The 26,433-nt window shown below is 38.2% G+C and overlaps 1 protein-coding gene across 3 annotated transcripts in view; it reads left to right on the top strand.

Annotated features, from left to right (window-relative positions):
- The window catches only part of adamts9 (ADAM metallopeptidase with thrombospondin type 1 motif, 9), a 255,565-nt gene extending 241,937 nt beyond the window's left edge, over positions 1 to 13,628 (top strand). For 2 of the 3 annotated variants that reach the window (XM_060835670.1, XM_060835668.1), the window contains 2 exons: positions 5,276 to 5,370; positions 12,477 to 13,628. In XM_060835670.1, coding sequence (XP_060691653.1) covers positions 5,276 to 5,365 — 90 coding nt within the window. In that variant the 3' untranslated portion in view covers positions 5,366 to 5,370; positions 12,477 to 13,628. The remainder of the gene's footprint in view (positions 1 to 5,275; positions 5,371 to 12,476) is intronic. The other variant, XM_060835669.1, reaches the window with a different exon arrangement.
- Positions 13,629 to 26,433: the final 12,805 nt, after the last annotated feature.

The raw sequence follows: 26,433 nt of genomic DNA, 5'->3' as shown, positions 1-26,433 counted from the left end.
TAAAAAAATTCTGAATTCAAACTCATTGTTATTAATACTCAAGCAGAAAACACAAGGAAAGAAAAATGTAATCCTTTATTGCCAAATAGGTTTGAAAACAAAGAAGAAGCTGCATCGAAGGCTTAATTTAGGCTCATAAAAGCTTCAATAGTTCTTCTTTTCAGTAAGACCATATACTGAGATGAAGCTTTTGAAACCGAACTAATATAATGGGTTTCTGTAATTACCAAAGCTTTCAGCTCCATTGACAGAACTGATATCCACTTCCATTTCTAAGTAGAGTGCCTGTTAATCAGTTGAGGGGGTGTAGACCATTTTTTATAACTTCATACATAGTTTCTTTTCAATAAAGCCAGATCTACTCATCCAATTAAATCACAGCACAAAACAAAAGACAACAGAAGATTTTATGTATGAGCAAAGAGCAGGAATTGACCATTTGGCCCCTTGAGCCTTCTCCACCATTTAATAAGATCATGGCTGATCTGATTATAATTGCAACTCACATTCCCACCTACCTCCTTACTTATCAAGAATATATATCCCTTTTAAAATATTCCAAGACTCTATTTACACCACATTTTCTGGAATAAAGTTCCATAATTGTATGATAATTTTCATCTCACATCTGTTTTAAATGGGCAACCCTTTACTTCAGAACAATGACCTCTGGTTCTAGATTTTTCCACGAGCGAAAACATCCTCTCCTCATCTACCCTGTCAGTAGCCCTCAGGATCTTTTTATTTCACTATCAAAACAACTTATTCTTGTAAATCCAGCAGATACCAGTCTAACCTCTTGACTCAAGCCAAATTAGCTTGAATGCATCCAAGTGCACTGCTATAACACCTTTAAAAATACCTTTTGATCTTTCCCTATCAAGGATGTTCAGCTCACAGGTGGTTTCCTGTTCTCTATCTTTTCCCAACTTTTTGTATGAAAGAGTTGCTTTTGCTATCTTCCAATCTGTTAGAACCTTGCCTGAATCTAGGGAGTTTGTGAAATTAAAACCAATGCATAACTTTCTCACTGGTTACTTCTTTAACTTTCCACGAATGCAATCCTCAGGATCTGTCAGTCTGCACCTCCAATAATTTATTCAGTACTACTCCTCTAATAATTGTCAGTTTCCTGAGTTTCACCTTCAATCTTCTGACTTATAGCTGCATCTGGAATGTTATTTTTATCCTTAGCTGTGAAGGCCATTACAAAATACCTTCTCCATATATATGCCTCTGCATGTTTTCCACTTTCAATGCTTCAGATCCACTTTCCATTGAACCAACATTAATTTTGATAACTGTATTTTTTAAAAATATTTATAGGAACTTTACTTTAATCTGTTGTTATCCTGCTGTCTAGCTTTCTCTTACATTTTCCTTTCCTTAATAATATTTCAGTTATTCTTTACTTTTTAAAATTTTCTCCTTATGTGTCTCTTGTCCTTGCACCAATATAAGCTTTCTTTAGTTTAGTACAATCGTTCACCTTTTTAGTAAACCATAAATGGTGGTTCCATCACTGAATTCTTCTTAAAACATTGGAATTATTTTATTCTGTCTATTCTGAAATAGCCCCTTAAAATGTATGCAACTGCATCTGTATTGACCTTGTTTGGCAATTTGCTTCAATTAGCTCTGCTTTCATGTACTCATGATTTCTCTGAGACCTTTTGAAATCAAAGAGTCTTGGAGTCAGTCCTAACTTCCTCAAAAATACAATTGTCACTGCTACCTAGGGACACCTTCTCTAAGAGATCATTAATTAATCTTAACATGCTGCATGACACCACATGCAGTATAACCTATTTTCTGATTGCGACCAGAGCATGCTGTTCTCTGAAACTATCCCGAAAACATTTTATGAACTCCTCATCTAGACTACCTTTGCCCATCTGAATTTTCTACTCTATATATAGATTAAAATCTTACATGACAAACTTCCATTATTTCTTCTTTCATCCTCCACCCTACCATGTGGTTACTGTCAGGGGGGCTGTATACCACTCCAACAAGTGACTTCTTGCCTCTGTCATTTCCTAGCTCTACCCAAACTATTATTACATCCTGGTTTCCTGACATCCCACTGTATTTGCTGATATTATAATTTAACTAATAGAACTAGCCCTCCACCTTTTCCTAGCTTCCTACTCATTCAAAATATATATCATTTAATATACAGGTTGCCATCCATCTCCCTCTGCAGCATTTCTCTGCAACAGCCAACAGGATGCTTTATTTCTGTTTAGTTTGTCAGGTCATCAGTTTGTTTCAAATACTGTGTGCATTCAGATACAGGCTTTAGTTCCAAACTATTTTTTTTGTACAAAGTTAAAAATCACACAACACCATGTTATGGTCCAACAGGTTTATTTGCAAGCACAAGCTTTCGGAGCTCTGTTCCTTCATCAGGTTGTTGTCGTGCTTTTTGTACGCTGTAGTGACATCTGTTGATTTACACTTGGATTTGTACCTCTCTCCCTTCCTATGAGAGTCTGTTTATTGTAGTTCTCTTTTGCCTTTACTCTTTGATTTACTACATTTTCCCAAATTTGCTTCCTTGCCCACCTGGCTTAATTTTAAGTCCTCTCTATTTCTCTATTTTTGATTTGCAAGAACACTGGCCCCAGAATGGTACAAGAGCCTAATATCCCAACAAGATAGACCCCACTTTCCCCATATTGGTGCTAGTGCCACACAAACCAGAATGCACTTCTCCCACACCAGTGTTTAATCTATTTGTTCACTTCTCTAATCTGATTTGCTCTATGCCAGGTATAATCCAGAGATTCTGACCTTTGAGTTTCTGGTGCTTATTTTGGAAGTGCCTTGCTACTTGTATTGACACAGCAGAACATTCTTTGTTCTGAGTATGTAGTTGATATCTACATGATAGCTGCATGGTAACAGGACACTTCCCTTCCACCCCCAAATCGCTCTCCAACCTGAGCAGGTGTCCCAAATCCCGGCACCAGAAAGGCAACACTGCTTTCTCGATCCACAGTCTTTGCTGCCAGAGAAAAGTGTCAATCCCTCAGATTACACAGATCTCCAATACCACTATGTTCTTCTTTGAATGCCTTCCGAGATCATAGTGCTCTGGCCAGTTGGTTCATCAACCTTGCAACACCTACTCTAATTCAAACAAACTGAAAGGACCTCAAGCCTGCCGTAAAGGCTGCTGCTCATGTGCTCTTGCTCTCAATATCTCCTTAACTGTCTCATTCTATTGCTCTTGAACATTGAAATTAAAAGACTATATCCGAAGAGCTGTGACTGGTTCCTTATAAAAAGGCCCCAAGAAACTTTCTCACTTCCTGAAATGTCAGTGTCTGTAGTTCAACAGCTTGCAAACTCTGAGCTAAAGCTGCTCAAACATTAAGCACTCAGTGTCAACATGTTCACCCTGGAGTCATAGTCACCAAATATTAAGCTTCCTCTCCTATAGCAAAGAAAAAAACCAATTCCTGATATTTGAAAAAGCCAAAAAAAACTCATTCCCTTCTTCCCCAACTCCCTTAATCATCAATGTGCAGCCCTTCATTGTAAATCACACTCAAATGCTCAATCGCACATTGTTAGCTAGGTCTATATATTCAGAACACAGAAGGCTTAGTTCACTCAGTTACAGAGGAACTAGTTTTGGCTGCTTCTTTAATTAACTGTGCCCAGCTGCTCTTTCAACGGAGACCTTGTTGAGCTCCTACTTAAGGCTGGCACCTTTAGAAGTTAACCTTGAGATTTAACTTAAATGGTGACTGCAAAAGAAGTTTGATTAGTACAAAAAGATTTGGACTCTTAACTACCAAATGTTAGCATCCTGCCCTGAGACTATCCCCTTTATACAATTTAATAAATTATCATAATTAGTCCATTGGAAAAACACTGTAATGCAGGTAAACAATTACCCAATGCTGATCAATGTAACTGTAACTAATCTTTGTAGGACAGATCTATACTGTGAATCATTGCTTAAAAAGCACATCTACATTATAATCCAACAGCTAATAATGACATTGGAAAATGCCAAATTCTTCTACAGCTACCTTACAGAATATTCTAGACTCAGTCGGTTTAGCATTTTTTTTTCACAAATTCTTAAACTCAGCATATTGTGAATGGACTTCCAAATCTACATGCCAGCAGATAAAATGTGTGCAGGAGGAAATCCAGTTTTGGTCAACTTTTAAAATGGGAAACCTGATCCCAATGAGCATGCATATGTATTTTGCACACCAGGTATCCCAAACCACAAATAATGTCAGAGGAAAATAGCACAAGGTTAGCAATGTGGAGGAAAATCTTATTTCTGCTCAACAAATTTGCCTCCATACCCACATGAAAATTTAGCCCAAGAATTCAACATAATGTAAGCAAGATAAGAGTAAAGGAAAAAATACTTTGGGCATAAATAGCAATAATTTAGAAGAATTAAATTGTTTCCATCCCAAGGTTTTAATAGAAGTAGATGAGAACATTGTAAATGCCAAACTATACTGTTGTCTTCCGTGGGTCCTACTTGTCACTATATTCATTAATAACTTAGATAATGAGATTGGAAACCATATATCCAAACATACATCATAAAAAAAATTGGCAGTTTTGCAAGCTGCACAAATGGAAGACTCGATTCACCAAGAGAAATTGATAAACTAAATTGATGTAAAAGACTCTGGCAAACCAGTTTCAGTGGAGAAAAATCTGCACCCTATATAAGTTCACAAGTATATACAAAATGTAACTGTATAAACAACATCTGCATAGAAAGACAACTCAACAGAAATATTCAAAATTGAATTGGAAGAATTCCTGCTTCTGTCAGATGTAGAACAATTGTTTGATGTGGTAGAGATGCAAAAATAAATAAATAAATCATACAGCAAATTGTGCTGCTAGGATTCAATAATCATAGCTCTTGACCCATTCCTGTGTTCTTACAGTCAGATCATGGATGTTTTTTAAAAATAAATTTTCCAGTATTATCATTGTTCACATTTCTAAATTATTTCGTATATATTTATCAGTGTGCACAAGATAGTATTAATCAAATAAGTAATTAGTAGATAAGTAACAGGTATGTACTGGCTGTGTGTTATATCTTAGGTCTAATACTTATGAAATTAACCAACCAGCATTTTAATATAAATATAGGAGAAAAAACAATTTTGACAAATTTTCATTTTATATTTTTAAAGTTTTATTAACTTGTTTAGGCATTAATGGATCGTTTTATCTTCCATTGGCGACAGTGACATTAATCCTGTTCTATCCACAGAATGGCACCAAAGTGACTGGGAAATGTGGAGGCTATTGTGGCAAGTGCATCCCATATTCAGGAACAGGACTACATGTACAATTGCTTTAGCTCAGGTATTCATTGTTTTAAGTACTTTCTCAAAAGTTTCTTAATATTCAATAACAACCAGTACCAGATCAATACAACTGCAGCCTAAAATAGAGGAAGTGAGGACTGCAGATGCTGGAGATCAGAATCTAAAAGTGTGGTGCTGGAAAAACATGGCTGGTCAGCCAGCATCCAATCAGCAGGAGAGTCAATGTTTCAAGAATGAGCTCATCATCAGGAATGAGCTAAGGAACCTGAAAATCCATCAGACCCTTCAGCTCATTCCTGATGAAGAACTTATGCTCAAAATGTCGACTCTCCTGCTCCTTGGATAGTGCCTGACCAGTTGTACTTTTCCAGTACCACATCTTTGACTCTACAATATCAATAAGTCAATATTGCATAATGCTACTTTCTCTAAAAGTTACACCAATAACAAAATAGTGAGTAAGCTTTAAAAAGGGAAATATTGGTCAAAGTTTTCCTCGTTAATAAACAGAAATCTTTTGAGCTCCTCTCCGCTAGCACAAATATGACAGGGCAGGAATTCTGACTACCAGTTATAGCTTGCCATTGTTCATGCTCCGAATTCAATGGATTTCAAATCCCATCAGCATAAGAAGGATCTAATAATTTATCCTGAGCTTTTCCTAAACAGTTGCTAGGGAAATGATTTATATTGCCTCTCAAAGTCAGGATTAGAGTCTTACTGTCTGAGAATGTAATGATTGTAACGAGGTTAGCCAGGTAGACCTTGTAGAATATGACTTCTCTGATTAGGGCTGTTAATCTGGTCCAATTGACTGGAATGACAGATAAGAACAGGAATATCAGATTTCCAGCTCAATCTGAGAGTGGTATCAATGCCAAGGATACTCCACATGTAAATAAAGAGTGACTTTGTGACTGAATATTGGCCTCTGTGGAGTTTTTTCAGTCTCATCGTATGTATGTCAGCACGTCTTTAAAAGTCATGCTCATGATATCTTTACTATATCACAGCATGTAACCTGAAGGTTGAAAGGTCTCACACGCAATCTTGCTTGCTATGGATCATTCAACTGGAATAATGCTCCTCTGTTAAAAACTCTCACACCTTATTGAATGTCTCTCATAGGACCGATTATAGAGAGGGAAGTGCATACATATTCTTGAGGAGTCAAAGGAGGAAGACATGTTGAATTCAAGATTATTACATATTTTTTGTGAACCCTCTACCAGTGCAGACATTTGCACGTCAGTGAGTACTCTGAGTAGTGGCGCAGGTTGGGTTCACCTCACATCACAGCAGCTGGTTATGAGGGCAGCAAAGCCAACCTGTGGTTAGTCATACTCAGAGGAAGGAGGTTCAGTTGAGCTGGGTAAAGATGCAAAGACTTGGGATCATGAAGAACCAGGATGAGATTTTTGTCATGTGTCAGAGGTTACCTGAAACATTGTAAAATCATGGGATGAGAATGGAGAATCTCACACACCTCACAATGATTCTGTATTTTAAAGCTCATCAACTCCTTCATTAAGAGGGTGGCTATTCTCATTGAAAACCACATCTATATTATTCAAAATAGGAGAGGTGCACAGAATGTATGCTCCTGTCTAGGATTGACTGGTCAGTGATACAAATTGTATGAAGACGCATGACATGAATATCAGATGTTTCCCTCCCAGTGATCATGGATGCCACAAAAGGCTTGAGGATCTAGCAATAGTGATAAAAGTGCCAAACCTCATAAGGATCCAAGATCACCATCAACCATCTCTGTGGGCGCTCTGACAGAGGAACTATCTGTTATCTTTTCGGCCTATAACAGAGGCCTGTTTCAGGCTGCCCCTGAAGTGATATGGTGCAAAATTCTTTGAAGTACTCCATCCTTCCTGGAATCTCCTCAGTGAGGCCAACTGCCAAGAGCTTTATGCAGTCATTATCAACAACGTTACTTCCAACCTATCCATAGCTACAAAAGCAGCTTGTAAGAAGGGCATGAGTGAAGGTATTAGTGATGTAAATTTGTGACTTTTTGTGATCCCCATGTGTTTCTGTTATAAACAATATCAAACTGTTGTGCAATAAAGCACTACGAACTTTGTTACACTGAGACAAACTTGTGTTTCCTTTTCATCAAATGAATGGAAGGGGAATGAAAAATAAGAATTAACAAAGCAAATCAGTGTGTGAGGGAATATTGTTTCAGTAGAAACTCTGGAGCCTTGCATTGTTTGTGCATTGGAAGTTTGCTGACTTTTGTTCTTAATGGATGCTTGGCTGCAGAGCGATGAAGGGGATCACCAAATATCTTGCAGACAACATGCCTCTCAAGTGAAACATGTCTGAATCAGAAAGGTCTCCCATCTCTACCATCTTAATAAGCATGCTCTCTCCTAAGCCTACTATGGCAACTCCCCTACTTAGCCTTTAAGGAACAAGGATCCAAGTTGAGAGCCAACTCTTTCAGTGAACAGGATGTCCGACATTCCTGATCTTGTCTGTCAGCCAGGGATCCCTGACTGGGCCAGATTAACAGCCCTAATCAGGAATTCATATTCTATGAGGTCCACCTAGCTGACCTTAGAACAAACACTACATCCCCCCCTCTCTTAGTCTGACAAAATAGACAGAATTTTTTTGTTGCTCCTTCTCGGACATTTTAGCGCTGGATCAGGTTCCTCCGACTCTGCCTCTGAGACAGTAGCTCGCTCCTGTGCCCAGAACATCTCAGAAGAAATTTATTCTCCTCTTCAGGTGGCAAAGGCATTGAGACAGCGACATCTGCTATGTCCATCTCAGATTCAAAGATATCCTCAATGTTTGACAGAGAGGGAGAACTCACGATTTTCGGAACCATCATAAACGCAATTAAGGAGCTGGGTGTGTTTTGCTCCTGCATCGTTGACAAGTTTGCAGTTATCATATGGTCCATGTGCTTATTCTGGACCATCGCACCTACCTGAACTTAGTATGTCACTGGATCTGATCTCATGTCAACCATGCCTCTTACCCATGCAGGGCCATTCCTATGGGTTCTACACCAAATTCTTTCCCCTGAAGTAAACTGTCTCTCCTGCTTAACAGAGTCTTGTGTCTGGCATTGGCATTCCCAATGTCATTTCACTCCCCTTCCTCCTCCCTGCCATGTCCAGGAAGATCAGATTCAACCTGATGCAGAGTCTTCTCTCCATTAGCAACTCTGCTGGAATAATCCCTGTAGTTGCATGAGGGGTGATCCTACAATCAAATAGGAACCGAATCAGTATATAATCCAGTGAAGCTTGTGGCTGTTTTTTTAAAGCCTGCTTTCAAAATTTGGACTACTATTTCTGCAGGATCATTGGACGATGGATGGTATGCAGCTCTCCTTATATGACAAATACCATTCAACTTTAGGAAATATTCAAATTCTCTACTGGCAAACAATGTCCCATTTATCTGTGACCAACATTTGGAGTCAGTGATTTGCAAAAGATGCATGCAGTTTTTTATCGCTGTGAGCCTGTGTTAGAGTATGTGTGTGTATAGTGTAGTGGTGTCACCTGTAGTGTGACATGAACCCAAGATCCCAGTTGAGGCCACCCTCATGGGTTCGGAACTTAGCTATCAGCCCCTGCTCGGTGACTGCAATGTTGTGTGTCCCAAGGTCCGCCTTGGAGGACAGTCACCTGAAGGTCTGAGGCTGAATGTCCTTGACCATTGAAGTGTTCCATGAGTGGGATCGAACATCCTTGTCGAGACATTGTTGCGCAGAGTCCATTAATCCGTTGCAGTATTATCTCTTTGGTCTCGCCAATGTACCATGCTTCCGGTCATCCTTGCCTGCAGCGTAGAGATAGACAATGTTGGCCGAGTCATACGAGCATCTGCTGTCCACGTGGTGCATATTATCCCCACATGTTATGGTAATTGGGAACATTTCAGCAGTCAAGAACATTTGGCCTCGGATCTTCGGGTGATTGTCGTCCAAGGCTGACTTTGGGATATGCAACAACGCAGAGTCACTGCGCAGAGGCTAATAGCCAAGTTTGCTACCCATGAGGGTGGCCTCAACTGGGATATTGGGTTCATGTCACCCCACAGGTGACCCCACTACACTATATGCACACACTCTTACACATTCACACACTTATGCAGACCCTCTCTCATACACTCTCTCTCAGACACACACACCCTCCCTCATACTCATGCACACCCTCTCACAGGTCTATACTCCAACACACTCACTACACATGCACACACACACACACAACACTCACTCTCATAGTTCTCCCTCTGTCCCACATGCACACACATTCTCTCACTCTCTCTCTCCCCCTCACTCCCTCTCTCTTTCATATACACACACACACCCCACTATGGGGGTGAATTTGTATTTGTAGATATATTCTATTCTGTTCAAAAAGCATACAATCTGTAGTCAGTCCATGTGACATTTTATAAATTTCTACTTTGGAAATAGAACCAGTCTGACTCAGAATACAAACAGACTCTAACCTCACACCTTTAAGGCATTATTTGCGCTGAGATGTCACCTTTTTTTTAAAAAACTTAAGTTATCTTAGGAATGTGGCTTGAAAACAGTTCTTGAATTTACATATGAATGAATCGAAATCTGCAACCCATTCTAAGTGATTAAAGACTTAACAGAAATCCAGGTTCGGTACATTGCAGAGTTGTATGACAATTTGATCTTTTACTCTAAATTCTGTGTCCTGCCCCACGAGCTACCTGACAAAGGAGTAGTGCTTTGAAAGCTAGTCCTTCCAAATAAACCTATTGGACTGTAACCTGGTGTTTAATTTTTAATTTTTCTACCCCAGTCCAACACCTCCATATCATTGCAGAATCATGGAATTGCTTTCTGGTCAACATGCAAGGTGGTCTTACCTCTTTTGATAGTTCCTAGACCTTCCTGCAAAACATCTGCTAATTGAATTGGGACTTCACTAAACAAGACATATTGAGCCAGTTTAGGTGAATCTTTCTCAACTAATTTCTTCCCATCAAGCTTGGGCCGAGCCTTTTAACGTTTCCCAAGCTCAGTCAGACTGGTGAGAATGTCCACTTCCATTGAAGCACTCTACAACTCATATGCTTCACTTGTAGCATTTTCCAATAATAAAGCCAGTTGTAGTGACTGTTTGAAGTCCAGCTGGCCTTTAGTGAATAGGTATTTTTGCATGGTTATGTCATTAATTCCGCATACTAAATGGTCTCTCAGTATCTCATTAAGGGTTAATCCAAAGTCACATGCCTCTGCTAGACCTCTTAGCCAAGTCAAAAATCCTGATTTGCATGTCCCTGGTTATTGAACTGCCGAGTAAAACTGACAGTGTCTCAGAATTAGAGGAGGTTTTGAGTTGTAATATTTCTTAGCTAATTCTGTGACCTCTTGACAGGTTTTAGTATCTGGTGCCTCAGGATGTTAGGATTCTAATAACTGGAAAAGCTGCAGAGCCACAAGTTTTCAGGAAAATTACTCATTGATTTTCATCTTCCCCAATATTATTTATTCCCAATGCTTATCCCAACTCAAAGACGACGGTTGCAAGTGAATTTCTTGAGGAGCATGCTTTCCTCTCATCACAACTGAAATAACTCCACAGAGGCTGGTATCCCATCATTTACTTACCCTTGTTTACACATGGAGAGTCCTTGACATTTATCCAACTCTCAGAACCTCTGACACTCTTTGTTTATAACTGTCAGCCAGGGCTCCCTGATTGCACCCATTATTCTGGTTCAATCAGGGAGCTTATATTCTATGAGGTCTACTTGGATGACCTCATTATAATCCTTAAAGATACATAGCGCAATACCTGTGACAGTGCTAGGAGGGCTGTGAACGATATCACAGGGGTTTACTCATGCTGATTGACTTTGTTCTTCCTTTACAATGTTAGTGTCAAATTTGTCTGCCATGTGAACATTTTTGCTGAAATATCTTTTGAGTGCAGATGTTCACACTTGGATATTCTGCCAAATTATGTAGTTCAGGTGCAGAATACAGGCAAGTGGATTCTTCCTGATCTGTGAAAGCAGCAGTTGGCACATAATCACTGAATAAGTTCACTTGCCAATTTGTTTATTCCATGGTCATTAAAATATAGTATTGTACATCTGTATAAGAGAAATGTGTAAAGACATGTTTTTATAACACATGTAAATAGTTGATCAATTTGCTTGTTAATTAACATTTATATTGGTGAGGAAGCTTGTTAGTTATTTTAAAAATATTCATCTCCTTGAGATTTCTGCTTGGAGGCTGATTATTCACCTAAATATAGCAACGTGCCATGATTTTTATTTCAGATAGAACAAAAGAGGTAGACATAAATCTAACTCAGCTGGATCAGGAATCGAAGCTGAGTTATTGACAGTAAAATAATCCATACAATAACTGAGTAGCTGAGTGAGCTAACCAGCTCCAACTTGAAAAATATTACAGAATCATCATGGAACTTCTGATCTGACAAAATATGTTCTTATTCCCGATGAAACAAAGTTCAACAAACCATACAATTCTAACTTACAGATCCTTAAAATGTTTAGATTGTAAACTTCAGTGATAAATCATTATTTCTCACTGAATTAGTAATATAAAGACAAAAGGTTGTCTGGTACAAATACACCATGAAGATAAAGGGTTGCAAAAGGATGGAAATAGGAAAGTAGAAGATTTAAGTATGAGCATTTCTGAAAACTACAAGCACACATTTGCTGTTAAAAATTAATGATAATGAAAACATATTCATTGCAAACAATCACTAATACAGAAATAGTAATCTTCTATTTAAGTGGTTCAAATACTGTTGTTCTGTTTTCACCAAATGTGAACTCTTCAATGCATTATATATTTTCAGCTTTTTATTCTAGTTTGACATTTTTCAATTTTATATGCATTACATTTCTTAACTTAGTTCTGTTTTGTAGATAATTTTGAAACCCTTGGTGTGCAAGAGAAAAGCTGTAATTATAATATCAGCATAGCTTTTCTGTTAACACCTTTGAGGTTATATTTAAATGATTTTATAGAGTAGTCTGTCAGTTCTCTCTTAATTTACAGGATTTAAGCAAATTTTGCTGTGATGTTCTTTGATTCTGTGGTTTGGTTATAACTGAGTGATCATTTATCCTTTTTAGTAGGTTTTCAAGGCATGTGAATTATTAAGGAGGTGAACCATAACGTGAGGCAAGCTGGAACAAGATGAAGGGCAAACTCATACATACCTCTGTGATCTATGTCTGTTGATAAATCTGGACATTTTGATGTATAATATTGTATTTATGATCTGTGTTTATATTTATTTCTCTTAAAATGTTTTTGTGACAGGATACTTATTTGTTTTTATCTTTACGTGTAAGGCTACAACAGTGTAAAGCTGTTTGTACGTATAGCACACGTTATGTAGCTTTGTAAGAAAAGGACATTTTATTGACACTCTGTTTTTGACTTGTTTACTTATCACTACACACCTAGTAAACCAAAAAACAACTGAAAAGCCATTTTTAAATGGTGGTGCTATGTACCATATTATGAGTGTTTTTAACTTTGAATTTACCTCTGCACTTTTAATCAGGAAACAAAACAATATGTACTGTTATCACATTATAAGTAATTTTGATAAATGTTATGTAAATATATGGGTATTTGCAGCTGTATGTTATTGCACTGGTTAACATTCATTAGGCCTTATTAACCAAAAATGAGTACACTGGTAGCAAATTGTTAAGCACTAAGAATAGATTCCATAAGGTCAAAGTGATATAAAGGGAACAAAAATTGGGCTCACAATAAGTTTTTTTTTTAATTTCACAATAATAGTAACCTGTTGTGTAAATTAATGTGCTGCTATTAATAGTATGTCAAATATTAATGCATGGTCTGATCAGTTTAATGCACTTTAATTTACATTAAATATAATGATAAACAGGTTGATTCACTTATTTTAAGGATACGGTATAAAAAGCTGACACAGCAAACTTCTTGTTAATTAAATAGCAAATAAAGTTGCTAAATTTAGAACTACAAAACATGCAACAGAGTATGTTTAAACATTTTTTTGTGAAATAGTTGGTTAGAATTTTTTATAAAAATCTTACTAATTTGTCAGAGGAAAAAAGGGAATGTTAGAAACTGCATGGATAATTAAAGGGCATAATAGACTTAATGGTGCTATTCATGGTGCAAGCAATTATAAGTTTAAAATATACTGGGAGCATGGTCAACATACATTAATTCTGTAAACATGCTGCTATTTTACTCAGTTATGCAAACGTGGGAATCCCTGTTATGTAAATATACTTATTAAATGATAAATAAGTACTATCACCTTCATGCTGTTACATCATTTGAAACGGCTAATTCAAGATTTGGACTGAAGTAAATCAAATACTAGTTACATTATGATTGTGTTAAGATATTTGATATTGTAGCAATAAAGAAAGTAATTTGCAATTCTTTGAAGCAGAATGCTGAAAATACTCCCAATAATTCATTGCAAGATGCATCATTTTTCAGATGATGGTTAATGCATGTACATCAAATTGGGTTTTATTAATACCATATCAAATCAGTTGATGAATTGCAGCCATCTTTTTTTATTATTGATTTGTTTTGTTAAGAATGCACCAACAATAATGTTATACTAATATGAGCATGAAAAAATCAGTCAGCATTAAGTAAACGCCATGCAACGATGGACAAAATACCATTAGAGAATGGCAAAATAAATTTAAGTATCTTACATGAAAACTTGTCTTTGTCTATTAGGTAGGTAGGTGGTTGTTTTTAATTACTATATTAACTTCACCTAATTATAGTAGTTTTACCGTCTAAGTCTGTTAGTTTCATAATATGTGTAGATTAGTTTAATTTTTCATACAGAAAAAAGGTTACTATTAATGTAAATTACATATAATTGCCAGAGAATTTGTTTTGATTTTTCTAATCACAATATTTATAATGCATTCCCTAAAACCTAAACTCTGCTTACAAGTATTACTTCACTTGAAAAGGAAATTCTAAAGTTTTTGCATAAATCCAAGGCAAATCTTGCACTATGTGCCTAAACTTCAGTGCACAGGCACATTTTAACTTCATAATATGCAATAAGTCTTGGACATATAGCACGTCTATGAATATTTAAGGTGTGTGCAGTTCAGCCTTATAGTACAAAATGTCTGCTAAATGAATATTAATCACAGGTGTTTTAAATTCATTTAGAAATTGAACTGGTTGTACTCATTGTTCCTGCAAGTAACAAATTGACATCATTTTATAGTAGTGTTACATTGTGCACTACAATATAGTAAATCAATGTTACATTATTAAAGATGCTATTCATAGTTTAAATGTATTTATGACAAATATTAAAATATGCACTGGTAACTTAAAAATTGATCACTATAACAAATAAATTATTTTGCTATATGTTATGAAGTTTAAAGTTTTTTTTAATGCAAACTTAAGAATTTTGGCCAAAAGCAACAGAAGCTCCAAAAGTTTGAGAAGGTGATAATGCTTATCAGTGGTGAATAAAATGAGATGGTGGCTAATGTGATGTCATTATTTAAGAAAGGGGTAAGGAAAAGCCAGGTAACTATAGACCAGTGAGCCTGACATCAGTGGTAGGTAAGTTGTTGGTAGGGATGCTGAGGGACAGGATTTGCATGTATTTGGAAAGACAAGGCTTAATTATGGATTGGGGATAGTCAACATAGCTTTGAGCGTGGGAAACCGTATCTCACCAACTTGATTGAGTTTTTGGAGAAGTAAAAAAGAAGATTGATGAGGACAGAGCAGTGGACGTTGTCTATATGGAGTTCAGCAAGATGTTCAACAAGGTTCCGCATGGTAGATTGGTTTGAAAGGTTAGATTACATGGATATGTAGGGACAGCTGACCATTTGTGTACAAAATTGGCTTGAAGTTGGGGACAGAGGGTGGTGGTGGAGGTTTTTCTGGGACTGAAGGCCTGTGGTCAGAGATGGACCACAAGGCTAGGTGCTGGGTCCACTGCTTTTTGTCATTTATATAAAATGATATCTGGTTGGCATGGATGAGTTGGACTGATGGGTCTGTTTCCATGCTGTATGATTCTATGACTCTATCTGAAGTCCAGTACTGAGGTCAAAATTCATAAATAACTGCAGGAATTTTTGTCTTGCATTTTCTATAATGAAGAAATGAAGCTAACCATGCAACAATATTTCGTTTACAAATCTCACTAATTGTGTATTGCTGATTCCTGTGTTTTGATGTGAAATTAGTACTTGTCGATAAAAGCATCACATTCAATACCATATTTCTAATCACTTTTGAGTCAGTAGCTATTTAAGTAAAAAATGAGGTCTGCAGATGCTGGAGATCACAGCTGAAAATGTGTTGCTGGTTAAAGTACAGCAGGTTAGGCAGCATCTCAGGAATAGAGAATTCGACATTTCGAGCATAAGCCCTTCATCAGGAATCTGATGAGGGTTTATGCTCAAAACGTCGAATTCTCTATTCCTGAGATGCTGCCTAACCTGCTGTACTTTAACCAGCAACACATTTTCAGCTATTTAAGTAAGGTTGTTGAAATGAGAAAAAGGCAAGTGTCTCATTAGCCCAAATAAATTAGGTCCTATCATGACAAAATTCATTCTAAAGTGCCAATAAACAGGATGCCCTTGCTGAAACTTGTCCCTTGAGAACCAAAGGGATTTGGAAAAAGAAAGAAAGGGATTTTGGAAGGGGCTCGTATGGTGCAGTATTAGCATCCCTACCTCTGAACCACAATTCCCACCTGTTCCAGAGGCATGTCATTACATCCCTGAACAGGTTTATTAGAAAATATTTTTAAAAAAGATCTTGACTCCCTCACCTTCGGTGTTATTGCACTGTCCTTAATGTGCTCTGCACATAAATTGCACAGTTGGAAACACAGATAATTTAATGGTGATGGTTAATAGATGAAAAAAAAAACACAGGTGATTTGGTATGGAAAAAAATAAGTTTTGTGTGATAGCACTTCCAGATATAAAAGGGGGGAGAAAAATCCCTTGAGAGCTCTTCTGCTGCAGTGATAGTGCCCCTACCTCTGGACTAAGAGGCCTGAGTTCTCATGTCCCATCTGCACCAAGTTATTTAAGAAAATAAGGTAACAACATCCCTGATCAGGTTGATTAGAAAATATTTTTTAAAACAATAAATAGTGTGTCCTTGCAGCGGATTGTTCATTTCGGTCAGAAGGGATCCAAGAGGGCTGTCATGGTACAGTGCAGTACTTACCTCTAAATCAGAAGGCCTGGTTAAAGTCCTGTTTACTTCAGATGTGTGTCCTAACACATATGGACATGGTGTTTTTATTTTAAAGGGATCCTGAGGTTTTGATCTGTGTTTTTCAACCTCATCAGTGAGCAATAATCACTGGTAAGGGGAGAATTTGTCATGGGAATTGAAAACAATATCGTTGGTATTTTCAATATTCAACTGCAGGAAATTATGGATCACTGGACATCATGCATTAATGGACATCAGAAAAAACAATTTGGCAGTGCGGAGATTGAAGGGTAGAGTGGAAATTGTCATGTATATGGAAACTGATCCAATGTCTGCAATCATTACCACTTGCAGAAATATCATCTGTATGTACTCAAAGGTTAATTTCTCAGCATCTTTGAAGTGTGAGAGATGATCTGCCTAAAGGCAATGGATATGCCAGAGAAATCTGCCCGTGGATAATGTCTGCTAAATGTGTGCACTTGTTAGGAAAACATGTTTTAATTAACTGTTAATTATTGCTGGGAAGTTTAATGTTGCACACATAAATCTGGATTATGTAACCATGAATCTATTTATGAAGGTAGAACTACCATCTGGCACATTAGCCTATTTAATAAGATAAGTGCCCATGGTGTTGGGGGTGGTATAGCAGGGCTGTTGTGGGACAGTGTTATCTTGGAGCCTGAAGACTTGGTTCAAGACCCACCTGGTACAGGGTTGTTGCATGACATGTCTGAACAGGTTGATTAAAAATATCTATTAGCATAGATGGAGGATTCGCTGACAGAGAGTTGACAGATAGTTGGGATGGAGGGGGGTGGGGAAGCATTTCAGAATAGTGTTCTGTAACTAGTGGAGTGCCACAGGAATCAGTGCTGAGACCACAATTATTTACAATATACATCAATGGTTTGGATGAGGGAAATATAAGTACTATACCCATGTTAACAGGTGACACAAAAATGGATGAGAAGGCAAATGGTGAAGATGACACTGAGAATCTGCAAAAGGATATAAACAGGTTAAACAAGTGGGCAAAAACTTGGCAGCTGGAGTATAACACAGGAAAATGTTAGGTTATGCACTTTGGCAGGAAAAAAAAATGTGCTGAATCTTATTTAAATAGAGAAAGACTGCAGAAACCTGCAGCACAAAGGGATTTTGGAAGTCCTAGAGGCATGGCACTCATCCACAGATTCAATCAATAAGCACATCGGCCTGGACCCAATATACCGACCGCTGCAACAGACAGCTAGAACTGACAACCGGAAGCGGCAGAGACAAACCACTATAAATGCCGGAGGAAATATCACAGAAGCGCTTCACAGGAGCCTCCCAAACACTGAGGATGTCACCTAGACAGAGACGAAATGTCTGCAACACAAATTCCCAGCTCGGCGAACAGAACCACAACAATGAGCACCCGAGCTACAAATCTTCTCACAAACTTTGAATACCTACAGGCAAGAGACGCTAAGGCAAGGCAGGAAATGGGAATCCTGTGCCAACCACCTAAGCGTCACATACGAACAACTCCAGTTCCTGCACGAATGCCGAAAGAATCGAATCCTTCCACCATGTGTCAGATATAGACCACCAGTCAACAACCCACAAGCCAGGGACACAGCCAGACGGAACGGATTCAGGATGATCCAGGTAATGATTACAGACGCTCACAACAGACTTCACAAATACAGATAAGAAATTGCGTACCAAAAATCGTTAATTTCAAAAACCACCAATCAGGAATGGACCCGGACCATAGAACAGGCCATCACCATAGGACAGAACAGGATCACACACCGCAAAAAAACAGCACTAAAAGAAAAAAATGGCCAAACTAACACACAACAGAGAGGACACCACAACACACACCTGCGTTAGAAACCTCTCCCACAGACAGCTCACAGACACGGAAAGAACAATCCTAGCCAAGGGACTCAACTACAACCACAGGAATGCCAAGACAGCAGACTTCCTAGCAGCACTAGAATGCACACTCAGGAAGAATGGACTGACAGAAGAGACACAACAAACAGTGAGACAAAGTATCATATCTCTGATAACAAGAAAAAGACCAACACATAACCTCAACACCAAAGAGAGGGAAGCACTAAAATCACTAAGAAACAACAAGAACATAATCATACTACCAGCAGGCAAAGGCAGAATGACGGTCATCCTAGACAAAGCAGAGTACATCCAAAAAGCACAACAACTACTTGCAGATACCAACGCTGAAAATGTGTTGCTGGAAAAGCGCAGCAGGTCAGGCAGCATTCAAGGAGCAGGAGAGTCAACGTTTCGGGCATGAGCCCTTCTTCAGGAAAACCTTTCCTGAAGAAGGGCTCATGCCCGAAACGTCGACTCTCCTGCTCCTTGGATGCTGCCTGACCTGCTGCGCTTTTCCAGCAACACGTTTTCAGCTCTGATCTCCAGCATCTGCAGTCCTCACTTTCTCCTAGAAGATTTTAACCTACTGCAAATCCTCTTGCAAGGATGCCTTTCTTGAAGAAGCTCTCTTCCTCCCTCGAAAGATTTCCTGAAGAAGGGCTCATGCCCGAAACATCAACTCTCCTGCTCCTTGGATGCTGCCTGACCTGCTGCGCTTTTCCAGCAACACATTTTCAGCTCTGATCTCCAGCATCTGCAGTCCTCACTTTCTCCTTGCAGATACCAACACCTATCAAAAGATGGAGTTTGACCCCACCCCACAGCTCACCAATAGGATAAACACGCTGAGGAACCTACAAAAAAACGGACAGATAACCAGGTTTGACCTACAAAGAATGAAACCTGAAAGCAACACCACCCCCAGATTCTATGGACTACCTAAAGTGCACAAACCGGACATCCCACTCAGACCAATAGTATCACTACCAGGGACACCATCACACAAACTGGCTAAAGAACTACAGCAGAAACTGAAAAACCTAATCAGTGGATCCAGACACTCTATACAGTCAACACAGGAAGTCTTGAACATCATCAGAAATATACACATAGACGAGGAAGAAACTATGGTCTCATTCGATGTAACTGCACTGTTCACCTCTATCGACAAAACCCTAGCCAGAGAAACAATAGCCAAGTGCTGGACATACAGAACAGACAATAGGGTGGTGAACCTATCAACAAAGATGGCATACTCAAACTACTGGACCTGTGCCTCACAACACACTTCACATTCAACAACCAAATATATGAACAAATCAACGGCACACCCATGGGCTCACCCATCTCTGGATTCATAGCAGAAGCGGTAATGCAAAGGTTAGAACAAATAGACTTACTGCAATTCAACCCAAACTCTGGGTCAGATATGTGGATGACACCTTTGTTATCATTAAAAACACAGAAATAGAGAACACACAACGGATCATCAACGCCACATTCACAGGAATCCAATTCACTAGAGAGGAAGAAAAGGACAACCAACTCCCATTCCTAGATGTGATGGTACAGAGAACACTGAACAGAGAATTCACCACAAAGGTGTACAGGAAAGCCACACACACAGACCAAGTCCTGAACTACGAAAGCAGCCACCCAAACACACACAAAGACACTGTTCAAAAGGGCCACAACACACTGCAGTACACCAGAACTGCAAAAAGAGAAAGAAGAACACCTCTACAATGTATTCGCCAAAAACGGAAACCCCCACAATTTCATCAACAGATGCCTAAGGGAAAGACAACGGAACAAGGACATGCCGCAACCCAAAGGACTAGCCATACTACCATACATCAAGAGCATTTCCGAACTACAGCGACCACTGGGACTCATAACAGCACACAAACCAACAGCCACTCTCAGACAACAACTCACCAGAACAAAGGACCCGATACCCAGCATGAGCAAAACCATGCAAGGACTGCACAAAACACTACATAGGACTAACAGGAAGATAGCTAATGATCCACATCCATGAACACCAATTAGCCACGAAACAACACGACCAGCTATCCTTAGTAGCCACACACACAGATGACAAGCAACATGAATTTGACTGGGACAACACTACTATTATAGGACAAGCCAAACAGAGAACAGCCAGGGAATTCCTAGAGGCATGGCACTCATCCATAGATTCAATCAATAAGCACATCGACCTGGACCCAATATACCGACCGCTGCAACGGACAGCTGGAACTGACAACCGGAAGCGGCAGAGACAAACCACTATAAATGCCGGAGGAAATATCACAGAAGCGCTTCACAGGAGGCTCCCAAGCACTGAGGATGTCACCTAGACAGGGGACGAAACGTCTGCAACACAAATTCCCAGCTCGGCGAACAGAACCACAACAACGAGCACCCAAGTTACAAATCGTCTCACAAACTTTGAGTCTTTATGCATAAATCACAAAAAGACAGCAAACAAGTTTAGCAGGGAGAGAAGGCAAGTGGAATATTTGTCCTCTACTTCAATGAGAACCGAATATAAAAAGAGGAAGTCTTGCTAAAATTAAACAAGACACTAGTTAGACCACACCTAGAGTACTGTGAACCGTTTTGTTTCTTTATCGAAGGAAAGGTATACTGGCACTAAAGGCAGTCCAGAGAATATTCACAAGGCTGATTGCAGATATGGAGGATTGGCTTCTGAAAGGTTGAATAGGCTGAATCTGTACTGATTGGAGTTTACAAGAATGAGAGACAACCTCACTGAAACATACAAGATTCTTGGGGGCTTGACAAAGTAAATGCAGATAGGATGTTAGTGTTTGTTGGAGAGTCTAGAATCAGAGGTCATAATTTCATAGTAAGACATCATACAGTTGGGCAGAGACAAGAAGGAAATTCTTCTCTCAGAAGATGGTCAATCTGTAGAATTCTTTACCACAGAGAGCTGTAGGTGTTGGGTTATTAAGTGTAGTCAAGGCTCAGAGAGACAGATTTTCAATCATTAAGGGAATCAAGGGTTATGGGGAAAATACAGGAAAATGAAATTGAAGATTATCAGATCAGTCATGATTTCATTGAATGCCAGGGCAGATTTGACAGCCTAATGGCTTACTTCTATTCCTACATGATCTTATAACAGTACTCAATAATCGTGAAACCTTGCTCCACAATTCTCGAGGGATGTTGACTACTTGATAAATTTAAATATTGCACTCCAGTTATTAGTCATAACTAATATGTATATTTTTGTATGATATTTAGTTTTGCCATGAAAATAAACTTAATTTCAAACTATCAAGCAGAAAACAGATCATTAATTAATGATGATAGCCACACATTTTCTAGCCTTAATGCATGGGCTTGCATAATGAGAGCATATTTCATGATTGACAAGAAATACACTTGGAATGGATACTATAGAAATGATTGTGTCATTGTTCTTATGAGATTGGCAGAGATGCGGATGCTGGCTTGGTAAATTTGTAACATAATGAACTTACAAATAGCATCAAGGATATAATTTTTGTTTTCTAATCAATCAATACAAACTGAATTCTGTACATCATAATATTTGATCAGTTATTTAAATTCACCAAAAACGACACACATTCATATGCAGAGATCTGTTCACTGTGAACAAAGCTAATATGTTCAAGATTTATGCCTTTCATAAATTACCAGGAAGCTTGTTGGAGCCTATTGTTCCCTCTTGCTTTCGCCATGGTAATTCAGCCAATCAGAATCGATTTTCCAACAAATCTGAAGCCACTATCCCTTGTGATGAAAATGAAATTTGGCATTCTTTTATTTGTCCTGGTCAGTGCAAGGTGAAATGCTTTGATGATGTTTCTCTCTTTTCAGCACTGTAATGGAATATAGTAACAATTTTAGTCATTAGTAATGATATACAGTAATGGAATATAATCAATTATTAGTGATAGTTGTGTTTGTGAAAGATAATTGAAAAATGCAATGGATAAATCCAGGCATGGCAAATACAGCTGTAAGATAAATGATTGAATCTCCTGGATAATGACAGTGTTTTCTTTAGATGTCTGTCAATTATATACTTTGTTTGTAATATTATTTGCTGTGATCATTTCTTTCAAATGTTTAGAAATCATTTTTAAGTGGAATTATCTGTTCTTGGTCACTCTAATTAATCCTTTGGGTTATGGTAACTAGAATTTTGGCAGTGGAATGTTTGTGTTATGTTATTGATGTTTATGCTATTCATATTTGGACATTCTTCCAACCAGAGGAAGAGACACTTTTCAATGTCTCCGGTTGGTCACAAGACTTACTTAATTAAAAAATAATGTGTATTTACCTACTAAACCCAAAAATATGTAATAGTGATGCAACAGCAAGTATGTGGTCTTTGCGCATTCAGGCCTTCACACATTCACACAAAGTACAAAGTAAAAAGGGAGAGTATTCAGTACAAAAGGCAAATGAAACAATACACTGTTTAGAGTCCTTTGGGAGTACTCAAAGCATAAAGATTTTACTAGAGACTGTGATTGATTTGTTTAATTCTCAGACTGTCAGCAATTTTGAATATTGCGGTTGTTCTTTAATTATTAAGTTTCATGATTTTTTTTAAACCAGTTATAGCTGTAACTAGGGGATTTACTTCTTGGGAGACATAGATAACATTCTCTAGCTTGAAATCCATCTTTTCTGTTCTGCCAAAGAAACCCCTTAAAATAGCAACTGGTTTTTATCTACTGTATCTGCACAAGTTATGTTTTTAGGTTTGGAAAATTATAGACAGGATCCATCTTCAACATGTGAATACTGTCATAAAGGTATATATCCGCAAAGGAATTGAGAATCTTTTCATGCCTCCTGGGTTGGGGTAAATTGATTAATTTCTTTGGGATAAAATGTTAATTTCAGTTTAGACTGTCTTTGGCTTAAACCATATTGGTTTTATGAAATGTGGCTACCCTGTCCAAGTCAGATGACGCCTGCAGTCATTTCAAGCCAGTGTTTTTGATGCCTTTTTATTACAATTTCACTCCATGGAAGTCACAGATATTAAAACAGCCAATGGGATTCAAAGACTAATAGTTCAGGTTTTATATTATCATGACACTTTCCTTCTACGAAAAATTGAATGCGAACAACATTTCTCCCTTTTATTTTCAGTGAGGATTCCATCCAAAGGTCACAATGAAATAATAATAAAAAAATGAAACAAGAACACAAACACAATTCCCCATTCACTCGCTTTGTCTTACTCTGCATTTAAAATTTACTTTGGGAATAGCAAATGGATTTGTTAACTGAGCTGTGCTGCATGTCTGAGTTTTAGCCCTGACCAGCCCAATTCTATAATTCATGTCTCTGATCCAGCAATTTTTACAAATGTTTTGAGGAGGCTAACAAGTGGTAATTTAATTTTTGCCTCCCATACTGTGTCTAGGCTTGTGTCCTGTATATCACTCTTATTAAACTTTACATCAACTCATTTTACTGATTAAAGTTTACAATTTAGGTCTGTTCCTTTAATATTCCAGTGGCTGACACGGTTTTTAATGCATTGGTACATTCCTGGTGTTCTCCACAAGTGGTACCTTCCGTGAGTTATGTTTCTTTTCATTTTCCCTTTTATTTTCGGAATTGGTTCTTTAACTTGATTCATTCTCCACAGAACACGATTGTCATCAGCTAAATGTCAAAGTCCTGCCGTACTTTAGTGGTTCTTTAACTAAGTAAGGCTTCACCACCACTTTCGCTGGACATGTCTGAGAAACCCTTTAAGTTTTCCGTGGAGGTATCTGTTAGCAAGATCTCTTGGTCTGTCCTATCACCTTCCCTTATCTTCAGGAGTCCTTTCATCCACTCTAATGTCTACTTGCAGACTTCTTTGAGGTCTGTCCTGATATCTCACTGGGGACCTATAAGAGATCTCACAACTGTCAGATTCACAAATGTAACATGGCTTTTACTGATGCAATTTGTGTTAGATCATACTGCTTCATCTAATTTTCTCACGTTAAGGTACAATCTGGACAGTAAGCTCAGCCAACGTAGATGATAATGTACTCCACCACCACCAACCCCCCAAATTGAATGTACGTTGCTTTGAGAATGCCATTTTGTAATAGAGCTACTATATTATAACCATTAGAAGCACATCTGAAAAGTCTGCACCAAATACCCTGTAAGCTACCATGATGTTTATATCCTTGAGAACTCTCATTTCAAGGCTGGGTGCCTCACAAATATGGTGGCAATTCTATCCATTTTCCATCTAGGGCCACCAAGGAGCAGACAATAGTTCTGCTGAAAAGAGGGTTAACTGCTTAGATCAGTCTGGAGGGGCTTCACAGTACAATTCAGAAGAGTATCATACAGGATCATTATATGCTGTACTCTGCACAACTGTAGCAGGCAAAGAAGGGACATGCTGCATGATGCAGAGCTGGGAATGCAGCAGAAGTCTTCCAAGGAGGAAAATGAGAACATTGAGCAGGAGGAACATCACTTTCAGCATGACAGAACAGTGCAGCATCAGGTACAACAAGCCAGACTTATTTTCTTTCTGCTGGAATTCTTGTTTAGTCTCTATGACTCCAATTTTAATTTGTCTGTTTATGTATCCTCAATTTCTACATTTAGCTATTTCATTTGTCTTTTTGCAATTTCTGTTTTCCAGATTACCAGAAAAAACTCTACATATAAGTATCTACCTACATCTTTTAATTCTTCCAACGACAGCATCTTTGGATATGTTGAAGCTATCTCATCCTGTTCTATGAAAACAGTGATAGCAACTGTGTACACCTTAGCACCTAATTGTTACAGACCCCCCAAAAAAGTTTACTTTCCCCACTCCAATTCTTTCACTAGGCTATGGGAACTATCCTGACTGATGAGTCCCATTTTCGTTACAACCAGGTGAAGAAGAGTGAATCAACTTCTTTCTTGTAAACCTTCCCAGTTGGTTGCAACAAAAATATAAGTCCTTTTTAGCATGAAACTGTATCTTTCTTCAATTAAAGTGTTGTTAACAATATTTATTGTGTCAGGAAGGAGCCAATCACCAAATTTACTCCAATTAAAAAAGAGCGAGTTTATTACCTGCTAATGCCAAGAAAAATTGCAACAATGTGATGTCAGAATGTGGCCTTTGTTTAATCATTTAGGCCCTCACACACACAGATCCAAAAGTAAAAATGATGGTAGTGCCCAGTACAAAAGGTAGATGAGAGTTTAGGGTTCTACAGACTCTTTGAGACAAAAGGTTTTAACCAGAAATGACAATGAGTTAGTTGGGTTCTTGGTTCATGAGCAGTGATGAATATTGCAGTTATCTTTTAAGTTCTCGGTATACTGATATTTCTTTGCAGGTAGTGCTGAAACTGACTGTTTTACTGCATGAGAAACAGAGAGAGTGTCAGACAGAGAGAGAAAGAGAGAGGTGGGGAAAACTTCTCCAGCATGTTTCAGTTCTGTAGTCTGAAATCCATCTTTTTTATTCTTCAAGTGAAGTACTTTGAAAATGCAACTGGTGTGTATATTCCATGCCTCTGAAAGTTATGTTTTCAGGTTTGATAATTGTGGGCAAGCTTCAATTTCCAAAATGTGAAAATTCTCATAACAATGTAAATTACATATGAGATGATGGCTTTTCCTACCTCTTGAGGGGATAGTGGAGTGGGAAGGGGTGGATGATTAGCTTAATTGCCTGTGGATAAGATGTAATTCTGGTTCAGATTGTTTTGTCTGCATTGATTTTATGAAATTTGGCCAGATGATGTGGGTCATATGATGCTTGTCTCCGTTTCAAGTCAGTTTCCCTTTTGAAAGCATTTCAGTTCTTGCGAGTCCCAGGTATTAAATTGATATTTCTTAAAGATCAATAGTCCAAATGTTGAATCATGATGACAACATAGTTATTCAATGATCTAA

Source organism: Hemiscyllium ocellatum, chromosome 14, assembly GCF_020745735.1.
Source record: "Hemiscyllium ocellatum isolate sHemOce1 chromosome 14, sHemOce1.pat.X.cur, whole genome shotgun sequence".
NCBI classification, from domain to species: Eukaryota; Metazoa; Chordata; class Chondrichthyes; order Orectolobiformes; family Hemiscylliidae; genus Hemiscyllium; species Hemiscyllium ocellatum.
Note: the sequence above shows the minus strand (reverse complement) of the source record. Positions and strands in the feature narration are given on the sequence as shown.